Source organism: Panthera tigris, chromosome E3, assembly GCF_018350195.1.
Source record: "Panthera tigris isolate Pti1 chromosome E3, P.tigris_Pti1_mat1.1, whole genome shotgun sequence".
Lineage (NCBI taxonomy): Eukaryota > Metazoa > Chordata > Mammalia > Carnivora > Felidae > Panthera > Panthera tigris.
The window spans coordinates 29,048,208-29,065,909 of NC_056675.1; the positions used below are offsets into that span (position 1 = coordinate 29,048,208).

Genomic DNA, 17,702 nt, shown 5'->3' on the forward strand with positions numbered 1-17,702 from the left:
TTTTATTTCTTCTAGAAATAAAAGCGAACACCCTTTATGCCTTAAAATATTACACTTAAAACTTTGAATCTTGACTTTGCCATTTCAGAGAGTCTTTACTTAGTGTGAAGTGAAGTTGAGGACATTGGTGATTCCACTTACATTCCTACTCACCTTGCCTCTTCCCTCCCACTTTTTGGTAATTTACTAATTTTCCATCACCCTGGTGAATGATAAATACATCTTCCATATATATCACTTGGTTGATTCCAAAAGTTAATGGTTACTTTACAGTGTCACCATGGAAATGGCATCCCTCAAAAGAGTTCCTTTTTTAGCTTGTGGTGTTTCAGATTGATAATTCTGCCATTTTCATTTCATTTCCTGAAATTCAGGGTCGGCTTGTGAAAAGTTGTTAAACAACATGCTAAATGTGAAATGTCAATCCTCACTCTAAACTTTCCCTGTTCAGAGCATCAAATGAAGAATTCATTGGGTTTTATAGCGGCTTTCTGATTTTGGTAGTCCATTGAAGAAGGGAGTTTGAAAGTTGTTGTATACTGATAACGATTGTCTGCCCATGTCCTGCCTGAAATAGCATGATTGTTTATGAAGGGTATCTTTAATAAAGCTGGATACAGTTTGGCTTGGGGAAAAAAAAAGCTAAAGGTTAAAAGCAACACTTACAATACGTTTATGTAAATATCAATCGGGACACAACAAAAATCATGTGAATAGACTCAAAGGGGAAAAATAACCACAAACTTCTTTTATTTGGTTTGCTTCTTGCCTATTTCAAGAAAAGGTCTGTATTGGCACATATAAGCCAAATGTTCTCACAATGAGTGGTTTCATGTTTTGTTTTCCTACAATATTTTTCTCATATGTCTGTACTAGTTCATAGAATGCTACATTTACATAGCTGTCCATCCACAAGCGAAATGGTTTTAACTTATTTTGCTGTGTGTGTGTGTGTGTGTGACAGACGAGTATAAAATGAAAGCTATGGACATTTTCCCCAAATGTACTCATAATACAAAATTTTGGATACAGTTTCAGGAGTTTTACGGGCCTCCCCCTGGGTCACAAAGTAAAAACCTCTGTTCTAAACAGTGTATCCTTAAAGGCAGGGATCTGGTCTTATTTTTGTATTTCTAGCATCTGACTGTCCAAGATGGCAGCCAATACATATATTTGGGTAAATATTCAATGAACCAATCATTCCCAGTTTTTCTTGGGGGAATAATTTTCATGTTTTAAGTTTACTTTTAAAGTAGAAGAGGTTAGGGGCACCTGGCTGGCTCAGTTGGTAGGGCATGTGCCTCTTGATCTCGGGGTTGTAAGTTCCAGCCCCACATTGGGTTTGGAAATTACTTGAAAATAAAATCTGAAAAATAAATAAAATAGAAGAGGTTAATTTCATCTGCCTAGTTTCTGTTTTGTAGAATCTGCTTTGTGACATAATCCAAAGATACTTGGAGGTGGTTTTAAAAATTAAGATTTTGCGGGGAGCCTGGCTGGCTCAGTTAGTGGAGCGTGTGACTCTTGATCTAGGGGTCCTGAGATCGAATCACACTTTGGTATAGAGATTACTTACAAATAAAATATCTTTCAAAAAATATGAACATTTAATGATATCCTTGCTGATATGTTCAGGGGTGAAATATATTGATGTCTGCAACTTTGAAATGTATCAAAACACAAGACATATTGGTGAACAGACAGATGCTTATGTAATAGAGCAAATATAGGGAATTGTTCATTGTAAAATCTAGAAAGTGGGCATGTGGGTGTTCATTGCACAACTCTTTCAACTTTTTCTAAATGTTTGAAATTTTTCGTAAGTCGGAAAAAGTTATTTGCTTAAACAGAGGTACATTCAATGTTGGATCTTGTAAGGCATACATGGACATAAGTCTTTCTTCTGTTTGCAGAACTCTGGGGAATCTGAATAGTTCCCGGGGTACACTCTGAACTGGCACGCAAAGGTTCTTTTGGTATAAAACAATTTTATTAACATACCTGGGCAATTTACCAAATACAAGTTAGAGAGCGCAAAACATGTAATTACTGCGCTGAAAATTGACCCAGTCATTTACGCAGATTTCAGAAGAGATGCGCACAGGAGATAAAAGGAATGGTTTTGTGGTTGTAACGTCATTTTGGTCTTTGCTGAAGTGTTTTCTGACTGCAAACGTGGTACACTAGTCTATTTCAGCATTCCTCAGTAGAAGAATATAATAAGCAAATGTATGCCCTCTCCCATTCCTTAGAAACACATGATTCTACAGCAGGGCTGGAAGCGGTTACGGAGGCAGTGTGTGTGGTGGACAGACGCTGCGGTCACGGTGCTTGGGTCTGGATCCTCCCTAGACTGGCACCGGGATATGGATAACCATCTCTCCATCATAGAGCTGTTGTGCCATAAAGTGGAACAGCAGCAGCTGACCTACTATTATCACCTGCCATATCATAATTATGGCTTGACATAATGAAAGAAGCCGGACCGGTTGTTTCAAAGTCTTTTCCATCTGGAATTCCGCGGTGAAACAAATACCCCAGCTCGCATCAGCACCGCTTTTAAACACCCGCGATCACTTGGGAACCTCATACCTGAACCCCCGCAAACCCCTCGGCACCTAGTAAACTGGCCATCCTGCGCATGTGCGGGGGTGCTCGCTAGCCCCGCCCCTCTGTGGTGCATGGCCTGTTCCATTCCTGAGGGATGTTGACGGTGCGGAAAACTTGGAAGCCTAGGACAGGGAAGTACAGGTGCGTGAGTAGTATTTCCAGCCTCTCAGGGCAAGAGTGGTCACTTGCGGTTATTATATGTTTACCCCGACGCCTGCGACGGGCTTGTGAAAGTTTGCAGCGGCTGCGCCGTGCCTCCCCCCCCCTCACCTGGGCACGTTAGGGCTGGCCGGCGGGACGGCCAGGTACGGAAGCCTAGAGGGCCCCGCCCACCCCGAGGGGCGCCGCCCCGCCTCCCCGAGACCCGCAGATTTCCCACCCCGCGGCGACGCCTGGCTGCTCCTCCCCGTCTCCGCCCCGCCGGCCGCGGCCGCGGGGGACGTCAGCGCTGCCAGCGTGGAAACCGCGGCGCGGCGCGGGAGGCGGAAGTAGCGCCCGGACCGCGGGGCCTTTATCGGGCTCCGCCGGCCGCCTCAGCCATGGACGCGTCCCTGGAGAAGGTCTGTACTCGGGCTGGGGGGCGGCCCTGCGGCCCGAGGCCTCCGCCTCCGAGGCGACTGTTTCCCGGTCGCGAGCTGCCATTGTGACCGGGGAGGGGCCTGGGGGCTAACTGGCCCTGGCCGAGGGGGCCTGGCCGCGAGGGCGTCCAGCCGGGCGCTCGCCGCTGAGGCCTGGTCACGTCACGGGGCCGGGAATCCTTCGGGTGCCCGTGGGCCGAGAGGGACTGGGCCGGTTCTGCCGGGAGCCCATTGCGGGGGCCGCGGGGCCGACCTTGGGGCCTGCCCGAGCTCGGCTCACCCTTTTGGCTGACGGAGCTAACGACTTGCGGCCCCAGAAGAGCCTGGACAGCAGCCCCGGTTGTTTCAGAGCCGACTGCAAGCCTGTGGGTTTCCTGTGGTTTCCAAGTTAGGGCGGGGGGGGATTGTTGAAGCAGTGGGTTTTCCAACTTCAGCGTGACTAGGAATCACCTGGGGCCCTTGGTAAACACCCACATTTTCGGCCCTCGGGTGGGGAACCTCGTGGGGGCGGGACGGGGATCTGCTTGTTTAACAAGTTCCCCCACGTGATTCTGGTGCTGTAGTTTGTGAAGACCCCTGAGGTCAGGAAGGGGTGGGCCTTCTGCGGATCGTGAATTGCTTTTGGGGATTGCTGCTCTTCCGCAACTTGTGACTCCCCCCTTTTCGTGTCCGGGGGAGACGCTCGCGTCGATCTGAAATCCACTGGTAGCAGCCCTTTCCTCTAGTTTGTCTTGGGGAAGCAGCAGCGTGATGATGCGCCTGGCCGATTGCTCTGGCAAGGGAAATGGATTCTAATTGTCCCGGATTTAGGGCTTGTAAATGAGAACCAGTGCTTGGATCCCTCTTTGGATACCTATCTGCAGAACCTGACATTTTGCCCGCCCTCAAAGTCCTTCTCCCTCTTCAAGCTTGGGAGTCTGCCTGTGCAGACCCAATTTTTTTTTTTTGCACGTGTAGAATTCTGGAGCAATGCTAGGGTTTTAAGACTGCTTTATTTTAATTTTGAACCGGTAGCAATAACACTTGGTCATTTTTCAGTGCGGCAGTCCCTGTAGACTTGTTCCCTTGTCACTGGAAAGTTGAAGGGATGATGGTGTCTTCATGGACACACAGTAACGACACCCCGGGTCATTTCTCATAAATTGGGCGGAAGGCAGTCAAGAAGAGAAAAAGATTGTATGTGTTGAGCGTTACATGTTTATTGGGGAGGAATGAAGTCTTTCCAGGCTTTTGATTAGTACAGTGTCTACCTTGTGGTACTGCGAGTTCCAGGCCAGATCAGTGATTCTCAAGCACGGTGCAGTTTTGCTCCCCAGGGGACATTTGGCAGCTTGTCTGGAGATGTTTCTGATTGTCACAACTAGTGGGTAGGCAGGTGCGACTGGTGCCTACTGGGTAGAGGCCAGGGACGCTGCTAAACATCCTGGAGTGCACAGGACAGCCTCCACGGCAGAGAATTCTCTGCTTTAAATGTTAGTAGTGCTGAGCCTGAGAATTCCTGCTCTAGATCATATGTGTGACACTCATAGCTGAATATAAAATGATGCTAAGATTATCTCTTCAGTGTTGTTTCCTGTCCAGTTTCATAAGACAGGATGGCTCTGTGTCTTTTCAGTTAGAAACCTAGAAACTGGAGTGATCCTTCCTCCAAGAATAGTTTTTTATGGGCAAATCTGCAAAAAAGACTGGGTCGGAATCCTGCTTGAAATACTACTTTTCTGGCATTTGATTAGCAGATTACACTGGTTTCTCCCTGTAAACATTAATGGCTGATAAAAGACCTTAACCTCTCCAACTGAAGATCGGAAAAGGTACTGCAACTCCAGAGTGCTTAAGGCTGGAGCATTCGCAAAAATGGCAGTGATCTTTGAGGAATTCAGAATGTGTGGGCCGGAAGTTTCTGCCTGCCTTAGGCCCGTATGGAAATTCTGAATGTAAGTGTTTCAGAACTAGGACCATGTCTTATTTTTATATTCCCTGAAGCAGTGGAGGGCCTCATACGTAATGAACAATTTCTGTTCGTGCTAAGAGAGCAGAAAAGAAAAAGAATTCCTATAGTATGAATGTTGAGGATTTTATGTTGAGAAAAACAGTTTGAATCAAAGTAGAAACATTGAATTGCATCCATTATTCCTGTTTCTTTGAGGAATAGACTATTTTGGGTGAAATTCTACGTTGCTAATATAAAAATGAGAACTCTTTGAGCAGTTCTGAATGATCCCATTTAAACCGATCCTTGCATAATTTATACTGGCTACAGAAACCACAACGTTATTTGATTCCCATTCTCTCATTTCAAGTAATCGCTGTCTCTAAAATGTAGTGTGCTATCATCATTTAGGAGAATCAGACCCTGCATTCCCTTTGGTCCAGGTATGATTCTGTAGGCTTGCTTTTTCTTTAGATAATATGTAGGTGGGAGACCTGCGACAACAGGGCTGTGTTCTTGCTTGCTTTTCTCTCTCAGTACTGTCTGCTGTCTCTGAAATTAGTGAGGTCTCAAGAAACCAGATAGGTCAGTTGAAGGGGCAAGGAGTTTAAACTGGAAGAGTAGGTAGGGGAGCCTCAGCCCCCCAATACCGTATGTCCAGCTCATAAGGAACAAGGCCCCTTGCATAGTCGCACAGAGTTTACTTCGGTTAATAGTCAAGTTTAAAAAAAAAATGCGACAGGAAGGAATTATTCTGATGCTGTAGGTCTTATTAAGTTAACACACCTGCATACATTTTTTTAGCAAAAACTTGCTACTTTTAACTTGTCCCACAGCCCGGACCTTTTTCTGTTGCTTGGAAAAGCTCATTCTTCCTGGGTATTCTGTTTAGACAAAGCGTGCCGCGTTTTATTTGCGTTTACTTTAATTCCCCCCGCCTTGAGTAAACTGAAAGCAGGGTGTCTCAGACTCAGCACTGCTAGCATCGTGGGCTCATTCTCTGTTGGGAGAGGCTGTCCTGTGGAATGTTTATTTTGACAGCATCCCTGGCCTCTACCAGTAGCACGTCCCACAGTGTGGCAGCCAAAGTCTCCGGATGAAGCAGTTGTTCCCTGGGGGCTGGGGGAACTGCCTCTGGTTGAGAACCACTGACTTGGAGAGTCTGGAGCTGTATGTCCAGCACGGTAGCCGCTAGTCACGTTGGCCTCCTTAAACTTAAATTTAGATTACTTAAAATAAAATGAAAGCTAAAATTCAGTTCCTCAGTCGGCACATTTGACGTGCTCAGTCACAGTGTGGCTTGTGGCTACACTACCTGACTGTCGCTGTAGAACAGTTCCATGACCACAGACCTTTGTGTTGGACGGCGCTCTAGACAGGGGCTCGTTTACTTGTCGTAGGTCTGATGCTTGTCTCTAAAAGAGGCAACTTTGACCCTGGGTCTGATCTAAATAATTAAAAACCCAGCCCATTATTTTTTCTTGTACTCGTTCTGAGCAAAAGTCTCCCCCTCCCCCTTGGACCTGATTTTGGAAAAATCTTTCATCGTACTGTTTGTAAGTTTACAAGGAGCAGTAGGAGCATGACTGGAACATTCCTGGTTATTAGTGATAAATACTACCAGAATCTCTATTCTGTTTTTTGTTTTAAAATCTCACTAAGGAATCCCTGTTAGCCACGTTTGAAATAACTATTTTCTGTGGTCTGATTTTGTAGATCTTACATAGAAAAGGCGACAGGAGAGGAGGATAGCCTGTAATTTTAGTACTCATTTAAAGCTGATCCCTGTATCATCATCATGTGAGGGTTTTGCATACAGGTGCATGATGGCTAAAGTGGTAAATGATTATCAAATGTTGGGTGTCAGGGAAAACATGGTACAGAGTTCCTGATCCTAAAAATTTACGGTCCCGGTGATTTTTTTTTTTTTTTTTTAATTTTTTTTTCAACGTTTTTTATTTATTTTTGGGACAGAGAGAGACAGAGCATGAACGGGGGAGGGTCAGAGAGAGAGGGAGACACAGAATCGGAAACAGGCTCCAGGCTCCGAGCCATCAGCCCAGAGCCTGACGCGGGGCTCGAACTCACGGACCGCGAGATCGTGACCTGGCTGAAGTCGGACGCTTAACCGACTGCGCCACCCAGGCGCCCCCGGTCCCGGTGATTTTTGATTATTCAGGGTCGTGGAGGTAGTCAGTGCAGAGCTGTAGAGGGTCCCCATTCCAGTGTGGGCTCCACCATATCTAGGATGATGAGTTATAATTATAGATAGGAGTTGCTTGAGTTTAATGTCAGCTGTTTTTACTAAAGCAGTAACCTGGTTTGATTTATAATTTTTATTGAAGGCCAACTATGGTCAGAGCCCAGTGCTGAGAGAAACACAAGGTAAATAAGACACGATCCTCGCAGGAGGTTATGTTCTGGTAGGGGCATACATGTTTATACAAGTCCTTGTATAACAGGGAGGGGTTAAAAAGTATCAAGGAAAAAATGGGGAATGCATGAACTTGAGTGACCCGGAAAGATTTCTGTGGAAGAGGTTCTTTAGGTAGAATATTTAGTTCAGAATCCTGGCTTTTCTAGAGTGTTTTAAAAATGTAAATAAAATGTGGATGCTTACTTTATTATATGATTGTGCCTCATATTACTCCTGGTAGAACATAAATTAAGGGAAAGGAAATCTTCATATTTTGAAGTTAGACATCACAAATATGCTTCCAATCACTTTGAAAATGTCCACAATCTGAAATCGCTCTTTTCTAAGCAATATTCAAAATTAAAATATTATTTTTAATTTATTGTTTAGTTTTTGTTCTTGCAGTCGTTTTTGCCTTCTTAAATGTTAAGTATTTAGTTGCCTTAAAGTTGGATAGTCCTTGAGGTCTAGCCTGGGATCCCATCCACATTTTATTTCTGTGGAAAATGCATTCTGAGTTTCAAATGACTGAGGGAGGAGTATGCTTTTCCAACATAATCTTCTTCCTATATGCAGAAAAGCAGAAACAGCAAAATAAAGCCTTCACTTTAAAATGCAACTCCATGACACCTGAACATTTAGCTACAGTGAGCTTCTCAGGATCCTAGTGAGACCGGACATTATATTAGGTGCAGTCCTATGAAATGTAATTTTGTACATTAAAAACAGTTGAGGAGTGACTGGGTGGCTCAGTCAGGTCATGACCTCATGGTTCATGAGATCAAGCCCCAAGTTCGGATCTGCACTGGCAGAGTTAGGATTCTTTCTTTCCCCCTCTCCCTACCCCTCCCCTGCTTGTGCTCTCTCTCACTCAAACTAAATAAATAAACATTAAAAAAAAAAAAAAAAAAAGACGGGGGCACCTGGGTGGCTCATTTAGTTAAGCATCTGACTTGAGCTCAGGTCATGATCTCACAGTTGGTGAGTTTGAGTCCTGCGTCAGGTGAGCTCATGCCCTGCTTAGGGTGAGCCCCACTTTGGGTGAGCCCCCTCTTCTCTCTCTCCCCCTCTCTCCCCCTCTCTCCCCCTCTCTCTCCCCCTCTGCCCCCCTCTCCCCCCTCTCCCCCCTCTCCCCCCTCTCCCCCCTCTCCCCCCTCTCCCCCCTCTCCCCCCTCTCCCCCTCTCCCCCCTCTCCCCCTCTCCCCCTCTCCCCCTCTCCTCCTCTCCCCTCTCCCCCTCTCCCCCCCTCTCCCTCCCTCCCTCCCTCCCTCCCTCCCTCTCTCTCTCTCTCTCTCCCTCCCTCCCTCCCTCTCTCTCTCTCCCTCCTCTTCTCTCCGTCCCTCCTTCTCCCTCTTTCCCTCCCTCTTTATCTCTGCCCTCATGGGATACTCTCTCTCTCACCCCAATCCTTGGTCACTTGTGCCCTCTCTCAAATAAATTAAATTAATTAATATATTTAAAAAACAGTTGAATGTTGGCAGTTTCACACAGTTCAACCTGGAAAGTCCAAAGACACATAGATACAAAGGCTTCAGAATCGATGGGTTCCTTAAGAAGATAAGGCCAGCAACATTAATTCTACAAACTTCCAATTCAGTGTAGGACAGAGTGACATTGATGAGGATAATGGGTACCTTTATCTTTCTGATTCCATCCCCAACAAGTTCTAGGAAAGACTCCCAATAAGAAGCATATCTCAGTGAAAGATTTACATTTTCCAGTGACTATAGCATGCTTTCCTTTAAGCAGTTTTCTTGTGTTCTAGAATAAGTGTGTGATTCCAGATAAACTAGTAAACGTTACAGAAATAGAGCTTGGCTGGTATGCGGTGTTCTTCCATCTGTGTAGTTGTTAGGAAGTATTTATTCATGATACAAAGTCTGAGTGAATCGATTCTTCAGAGTAGCGGTCTCTGGGAATACAGTTTTTGAAACTTAGACTTGGACCCCTAGCATTCCCAGCATAGATCTTCAGGCGAGTGATCTGAATGCTCTGTTTTTGTTTTTGTGTTTTAACCCTCATATTGCATACTTCTGTGACAGGTTTGATCTGAAGTTACTAAGGCTGCCTCCTTGTCTCCACCAGGTTTTTACCTCTCGGTCGTGTATTTTTGCCCCTTCTTCTTCCCGTTTGTCCTTTTCTGCTTCTCTTCTTGATGAATTAGTAAGATTAAGTATTAATGCCCTATGCAATATTTGCATGTCCTTCTTCAACCGGGAATATTATGCTACTTCATGAGCCAGTAATTGCAGTGTATCTTCATGTTCTCCCACACACACTCAAGCAGAGAGTCCGTGATAGTTAAAAATGAGATTTTCCAGGGGTATCCAGTTCTTAGAAGACAGACGGTAGTGCCTAGTTCTTAATGAAAAGCTTTTCTTTAAAAATCAGGCACAAGCATTTACAGATGTAGAAATTGAGATTACAAAAAGGTAAGCCAGGTTTGCGGGGCACTCTCTCAACTTCCCAGAAGATCCCTGTCATTTTCTCTTGACATTGACGTGAGAGGAGCAGGTGCTGCTGTGTTCTGGGTGCTTCTCAGAAATGTGTTGCATTTGGGGTACTTGAGGAACTGGTGCTGGGTGGCAGGCACTGTTTCTGTTTTCACTGGGGAGGAAAATCAATGATTTTGAGAGAGTTGACAGTTGCACGATTATCACTCTCTGGGATTAACATTGTTTAGGAAGATGTGGAAGGCCACAGTCGTTGGTATGTAAGAAACACAGCATTTTGAAGGTTTCTCTGATCGCTGTGATCTGTTGCAGAAAGGTGGTGATTTTTATGTCTAACGCGTGTGTTGTAAATCGGCATTTGATGACGCCACAGTCTTCTGTCCAATAAGAGCAGCTGGTGCTCTCGTGTGCCTCAGTTTTTCTTTGTTAATAACTCTGGTTATGAATGTTCCTCCCCTGAAAAAATTAATGAAACTACAGTATCGTTTACTTGTATTGATGAATGTTGTGATGTATACGTTTTAAAATTATGTTAGACTGCCTTTTTCCCTCTTTATGGGGGCTTCTCTGTGTTTCCCAAATAGCAGTTATTTGTATACCATTTTTGAATTTTGCCACTGCACTATACCACTCGCACTATTATTTGCTTACTATTTCTTTTAAGTTGAGTTTAAATCCACTCACCTACCTTTTTTAAATTGAAGGACAGTTTATATGCAGTAAAATTACCCACTTTAATGCTACAGTTTGAGTTTTGGCAGTTGTATACCGAGATATAACCGTCAGCATCATCAAGATACAGGACATTTGCATCTCCCTGAGAAGTTCCCTTGTGCCTCTTTACAGTGGATCCCAGATCTGTTTTTTGTTCGCATAATCTGCCCCCACTTTATTTTTAACTTAGATTTTGCTAAGCAGTGGGGTCTGTGAATTCAGTTTGAGGTCTTATTTTTTCCCCTAATTCACATGAAAATAAAGATATAATTTTGGTGTCACACTTGGCTCAACTAAAGAAAGTGTATACAAGAGCTTGTTTAAGCATGCTTGAAAGCCGAGAACATTAAAATAAATTTTTTTAACTCTTTATTTATTTTGAGAGAGACATGAGTAGGGGATGGGGCAGAGAGAGAGGGAGACAGAGAGAATCCCAAGCCGGCTCTGCACTGCCAGCTCAGAGACCAGTGCGGGGCTCAAACTCACTAAACTGTGAGATCATGACCTGAACCAAAACCAAGAGTCGGAAGCTTAACCAACTGAGCCACCCAAGAACCCTGAAAGCTGAGAACATTTTAAAAGTGACTGTAGAGCAATAGTTCCCAAATTTTATGCCCTAAGATTATTATTTTTCTACTGCAGTTTCTACTTTTGAAAGGTTGTTATAAACAACTTTATAGTAAGTAATCTTTATTAACAAACGGTTGTTTATCTGATTGTTTCTAATTGCCAACATCCATACAGCACGTTGCATCCTGCAGGTGGGGTGTCAAATCAGTGTCTCAGGTCATGACCAGAAGTTGTTGAAAAATGAAATCGAACAAAATGATAAATAGAATGTATTCCACATAAGGGTAGGATGCTACTTCATACAGTGCTATTTCATACTGAGTTGATAGAATTCTAGCCAAAAGCAAAAATAAGTGATTTTTTTCATTAATCTGTGCAGCCCTATTCCAGATGAATTTAGAATTTCCTACTAGCTTTTTGAAAACTCAAGAATTACTCCCCGACTTCCTTTACTATTTTCTCTTGCATTTGACTCTTGACATTTTTCCTTTAACGTTTAAGTTGTGAGAACTTCAATTGGCGATATTTGTGAACATTACAAGTGTGTTATTTCTTCTTCTGATAGTGACAGGATATTTTAATACTTCACACTGACTGAAAGTGATGAAAATCACCTAGTATAAAAATGGCTCTCAAAAATGCTTCTAAAATGATGAACGGTGGGTCCCGTTTTACACAATGAGCTGTTTCAGTTCCGTGACAATCACCATACAAACAATTGAGTGGTTCTTCTTAGGAGCCTTGAAATTGCATTAAGCCCTACCACGCATCTATGTTCGATATAATTGAAGCAAAAATAATGAACCCACTTCATTACACAGCAGAATCAGCCATAGCAGAAATGTAATTCGTAAATGTACAGGCTACTGACTAGCAGTCTAATAGCTGTCTCTGAATCCTCAGTAATGAGTATTTAGGTTTCCTGATTAGGTATGCACGCTCTGTAAATGCTTCGTTGCTCTGTTTTGGTTTGTTTTTTTTAATAGTAGGACTGCTGCGAGCGTCTAAGGCTGAGCGACCCAGGGTGAGAGGAGACTGTACGAGTCCAAGCTCAGATGTCTGAGTTGGCCACCACTCCCTTTCCTAGAAAAGCATTTTTTTTTTTTTTTTACATTTATATTTGAGAGACAGTGAGACAAAGTGAGAGAGAGGGAGACACAGCATCCGAAGCAGGCTCCAGGCTCTGAGCCGTCAGTACAGAGCCCGACACGGGGCTCGAACCCACAGACCATGAGATCATGACCTGAGCCGAAGTTGGACACTCAACTGACTGAGCCACCCAGGTGTCCCTGGAAAAGCATCTTAAAACACTACATTCATATGTGCTGTTACCTGGACTGTCTCTTAAGGTCAGAAGGAAAGACAATGGAAAGGAAGCAGACTAAAGACCCCTGGCCTCAAAAGGGGGGATGATTGGAATCTCTTGGTGATTTTATTAACAGAGGGACCTTTTTCCAGTTGTTTCTGGAAACAACTTCTGGGAAAAGATTTTTAGTCAGGTCACTTGACCCAAGATCTAAATGAGGGAGAATGTATTCAGGTGTGTTTAGAGGCAGGCAAAGAAACCTGTTGTCCCAATACCTGCACTTCAGGGGCACTACTTGCAAATTATATGTTGTCTTTGATTTTACCTTATAACTCAAACAGCCATGGCCACAAACATTTGCGTGGGCTCCACTATGTGGAGCGATGGTGTGAGCGTTTTGGTGAACGTTTTAGTGAAGGCCTGGTTTGCCCGGACTGTCTCAGCTCATCATACCTGTTGTCATGGCTTAATTGCTAATAGTGCTTCCTTTCACTCTTGAAAATGCCCTGGTTTGGATGCTGAGTTTTGGGTCATGTCGTTGAGACTGTGAAATCTTACCAATAGGGAGAGTCTTCTGATACACTTTTTATCTAGGTGAAAACATTAATCACACAAGGATCATCTTTAAGATGCCTTAAGAGGCCTTAGCTCTAATTATGACTTTTGAGTTCAAGGCTTTCTCCAAGTGTGAGTTGGTTTGTTTACTTATTTGATAAAATTGAGAGGTAGTATTGCCTAGTGGTTAAGAGCACTGGTTCTGGGATAGTACAGGCCCTAAAGCATATGATCTGTGCCTTTGGGTTAGTCAAGAAGTGATGCATTTAGAGTGGTAAGTTAGCGTAATGCCTGGAATATAGTAAGCAGTCTGTTAACTGTTAGTAATTATTAAGGATCACAGATCTTATTGAGCCCTTTTTCTGTGCTAGACCCTGTGCTTGGGGCTAAGGAATTAAAAAAAAAAAAGGACATTCTTCCTAGGAACTTTACACAGAATGCTATCTTTTCCCTCTCTCCAGATCCTGAAACAATCTCCATCCAGATGCCAAATAATAAATATTTTTATACAACTCAGTGTTTCTCTCATGTAGGTTTGTGTCTGTCTGATGCCTTGCTGTTGTTTATTAACATTTACGACCCAACTGCCGCGTCTGGCACTGTAATAGGTCTTGAGGGTGTGAAATGTTAGTAAGATAATCATGGCTGCTCTCACTAGAAGCGTATGGAGGCATGGTTTTTAGTTTTAAGGAACCAGTTAACAAATACATGTTTTTCTCAGAGCATTCCTTGCCTGACAGAGCGTAATATTAACCCTAGTTAACACAACAAGCACATGAGGGTTTGTGGAATTGGGGTCACATATTCACATTTAATTTACTGGAGCATTACTGTGTTTTTGACCCACCCACTTCTCGCCACCTGCTCCACCCCCAACTTCACTTCCTAAAAGAGAGGAGAAGCCAGAACAATTTAAATGTAAGCCATGCCTCAAGGGAATTAAGAGCAAAAATGAACTATTGGGACCTCATCAAGGTAGAAAGCTTCTGCACTGCAAAGGAAACAATGAACAAAACTAAAAGGCAACGGACAGAATGGGAAAAGATATTTGTACGTTACATATTGGATAAAGGGCTAGTATCCAAAATCTATAAAGAGCTCACCAAACTCCACACCCGAAAAACAAATAACCCAGTGAAGAAATGGGCAGAAAACATGAATAGACACTTTGCCAAAGAAGACATCTAGATGGCCAACAGACACATGAAAAGATGCTCAACATCGCTCCGCATCAGGGAGCTACAAATCAAAACCACACTGAGATAACCACCTCACGCCTGTCAGAGTGGCTAAAATGAACAAATCAGGGGACTATAGATGCTGGCGAGGGTGTGGAGAAACAGGAACCCTCTTGCACTGTTGGTGGCAATGCAAACTGGTACAGCTGCTCTGGAAAACAGCATGGAGATTCCTCAAAAAATTAAAAATAGAACTACCCGACGACCCAGCAATGGCACTACTAGGAATTTTCCAAGGGATACAGGAGTGCTGATGCATAGGGGCACATGCGCCCCAATGTTTATAGCAGCACTTTCAACAATAGCCAAATTATGGAAAGAGCCTAAGTGTCCCATCAACTGATGAATGGATACAGAAGATGTGGTTTATATATTCAATGGAATACTACTTGGCAATGAGAAAGAATGCAATCCTGCCATTTGCAGCAACATGGATGGAACTGGAGGGTATTATGCTGAGTGAAATAAGCCAGGTAGAGAAAGACAGATACCATATGTTTTCACTCATATGTGGATCTGGAGAAACTTAACAGAAGACCAAGGGGGAGGGGAAGGGGAAAAAAAAGTTACAGAGAGGGTAGGAAACAAACCATAAGAAACTCTTAAATACTGAAAACAAACTGAGGGATGATGGGGGTGGGGGAGAGGGGAATGTGGTTGGTGCGCATCGGGGAGGGCACCTGTTGGGCTGAGCCCTGGGCGTTGTATGGAAACCAATGACAAGAAATTATATTAAAATCAATAAATAAATGCAAGCCATTCCTCTCAATGAGCATGTGCTCTGTGCAGAGAAAGACTCACACGGGAGAGCGTGAAGCTGCATTTCCCCCCACCTTTCACCTTGTAAACATCTCACTATCACATGTGACTTCTGTGTTTAAAATAAATATTGTTCATAAGTAGTGAATTCTAAACTAAGTCAACTATTTTGTCTACTCTTAACTGAAAAATGTGTTCCAATCCTATAGGAACATTAGCTGTGTTGCTCTTAGAGCCTGTATGTTGATGCCCTTTATGCTGTGGCTTCCTAAGGGGTTTCAGAGGTAACATGACAGTCCGAGAATGAAGCTGACTGGAGACCTTTTGTCCTACAAAAGCAATCAAAATTAGTAAGAGTCTGAATCACTGCCTTCAGGAAGCTTATCATCTAATTGGAGAAAATACCTGTACTGGAAGGATCATCTCTAAAACAAGTCGCAGTAGAGGATGTAAGGAATCATAAGCAGCAATTGCATGTTAGAATGGCCCCAGTTTCAAGGGTTGTGTTCCATTGTCCCCATAAGTAAATACAATTGTGTTTGTCAAGCAACAGGTTCAGCTTATTTGGCCTAGAAAAAATGGGATTGATATCTTTTTTTTTTTTTTTTTTTAAGAAAGCATGCACAAGCAGGGGAGGAGGCAAAGGGAGGAAGAGAGAGAATCCCAAGCAGCCTCCATGCTCCGCATGGACCCTGATGTGGGGCTCAGTCCCATGACCCTGGGATTGACCTGAGCAGAAATCAAAAGTCAGACACTCAATTGACTGAGCCACCCAGGTGCCCCATATTGATACCTCTAAAGAGAATATGAGAGAGTGAAATGGCTTTATCCATAACAGTTCTTGGAAGTACTGAATTGTGATTTAATAGCTGGAGAGAGAAAAGGCAGAAAGGCATTTCAGACATGGCAAGTGTTAAAAGCATGAAACATCGAGGTGTGGTTGATCAAGCAAAACTGTTTGTCTTTTCCTTTGGCCAAATGATTGGGGACACACTGGAGTGTCACAGGAGGTGAGAATAATAAGGAACGTGGCCGTAGACTGAGGAGTTAAGATAAATTCTCTAGACCATTATCTGTTCCTCGTATCCCACTCATGATCATTAACTGAGAACACTGAGACCATTTCAGATGGCATTCTAACCCATCTCATGGTTACATTTAAATTGTGGAGTTGATTGTAAACACCATTTTTAGAATGATTTTTCTGTCTTGTGTAAAAATCATATTGGACATGGCTACATGCTTATTTTTGTAATCCCTTTTGGGAGTCACTGTGATGTAATAGAAAAGGAGCCAGGAAACCCGGGGTCTGGCACCACTCCACCATCTGTCAGCTCTGTGACCTTAGGCCACTCGCTTCACCTCTCTGAGTCTTAGTCCTCACTTATAAAATGGCAGACTGGACCTTTACATGTTATACTTTCTTCGCTTTCTTTTCATTAATTTTCTTCTTATTGTTATGAAACGGATCTGATCTCCTTAATGGAGGGTTGGGAGCTGAAAGCCCCACCTGCCTACCCATCCGCACTTTTCCAGAGTTCTTCCCAAGAGTCCTAAGACTCAGAAGAACACAAGTGGAGAATCCCTGGACCACATCCCTAAGGTCTCTTCTAGAATGAACATTTTCTATACTTACATTGATAGACTGAGTATAATCTCTTTTTTTAAAGATTTTTTTAATGTTTATTTTGAGAGACAGAGCATGAGTGGGGGAGGGGCAGAGAGAGGAGACACAGAATCCGAGGCAGGCTCCAGGCTCTGAGCTGTCAGCACAGAGCCCGATGTGGGGCTCAAACCCACAGACTGCGAGGTCATGACCTGAGCTGAAGTCAGACGCTCAACCACCTGAGCCACCCAGGTGCCCCTGAGTAGAATTTCTTAAAAACAATTTTGAGGAGATACTGCAGTACTAACTGTAATACAGCCTATTGTACATTTACTCCATATAATATTAGGTGCAGTAGGAAATATGAAGAGAACAGAGCATAAATACACTTGGCATACACTTAAGAGGGGAACAGAAGAGAGCCTCTGTAACTGTTTATAACCCAACTCATATAGACATTCAAGACAACGAATTTGTCTGCTTTAAGATTGCTAGGGAGATTAAGAAAAAAGAAAAGAAAATGAGTTTGTGTGTTTAATTTTGTAAGATTTAAGAAATTTTTTATTTAGAGGTGCCTAGGTCGCTCGGTTGAGCGTCCAGCTTCGGCTCAGGGCATGATCTCACGGCTCGTGGGTTCAAGCCCCACATTGGACTCTGTGCTGACAGCTCGGAGCCTGGAGCCTGCTTCAGATTCTGTGTTTTCCTCTCTCTCTCTCTGCCCCTGACCTGCTCATGTTCTGTCTCTGTATCTCTCAAAACTAAACCTTAAAAAGAAGAATTGAAAAATATTTTTAAATTTATTTTTTGAATGTGAGATAGTAGGACACTTGGTAAAAAATCCAAAAAGAACATAAAGGGGCACCCTACTGTTGATTTTGGCTCAGGTCATGATCCCATGAACCCATGAGATGATCTCACGGGTTCGTGGGATCAAGCCCCCCCATTGAGCTCTACACTGACAGTGTGG

At 43.5% G+C, this 17,702-nt stretch overlaps 1 protein-coding gene across 5 annotated transcripts in view; it reads left to right on the forward strand.

The window, feature by feature from the left end:
• The first annotated feature begins 2,660 nt into the window (after positions 1-2,660).
• Positions 2,661-17,702, forward strand: part of PDXDC1 (pyridoxal dependent decarboxylase domain containing 1) — a 51,862-nt gene continuing 36,820 nt past the window's right edge. The window contains exon 1 of one of the 5 annotated variants that reach the window (XM_042972433.1): positions 2,661-2,751. Coding sequence is in view for 1 of the 5 variants with exons in the window: in XM_042972431.1 (XP_042828365.1) it covers positions 3,150-3,170 (21 nt within the window). In the remaining 4 variants the exon portion in view is untranslated. Of the gene's footprint in view, positions 2,752-2,956; positions 3,171-3,318; positions 3,554-15,924; positions 16,733-17,702 lie in introns of those variants that run through there. The other 4 variants (XM_042972435.1, XM_042972431.1, XM_042972434.1 and 1 more) reach the window with 4 other exon arrangements.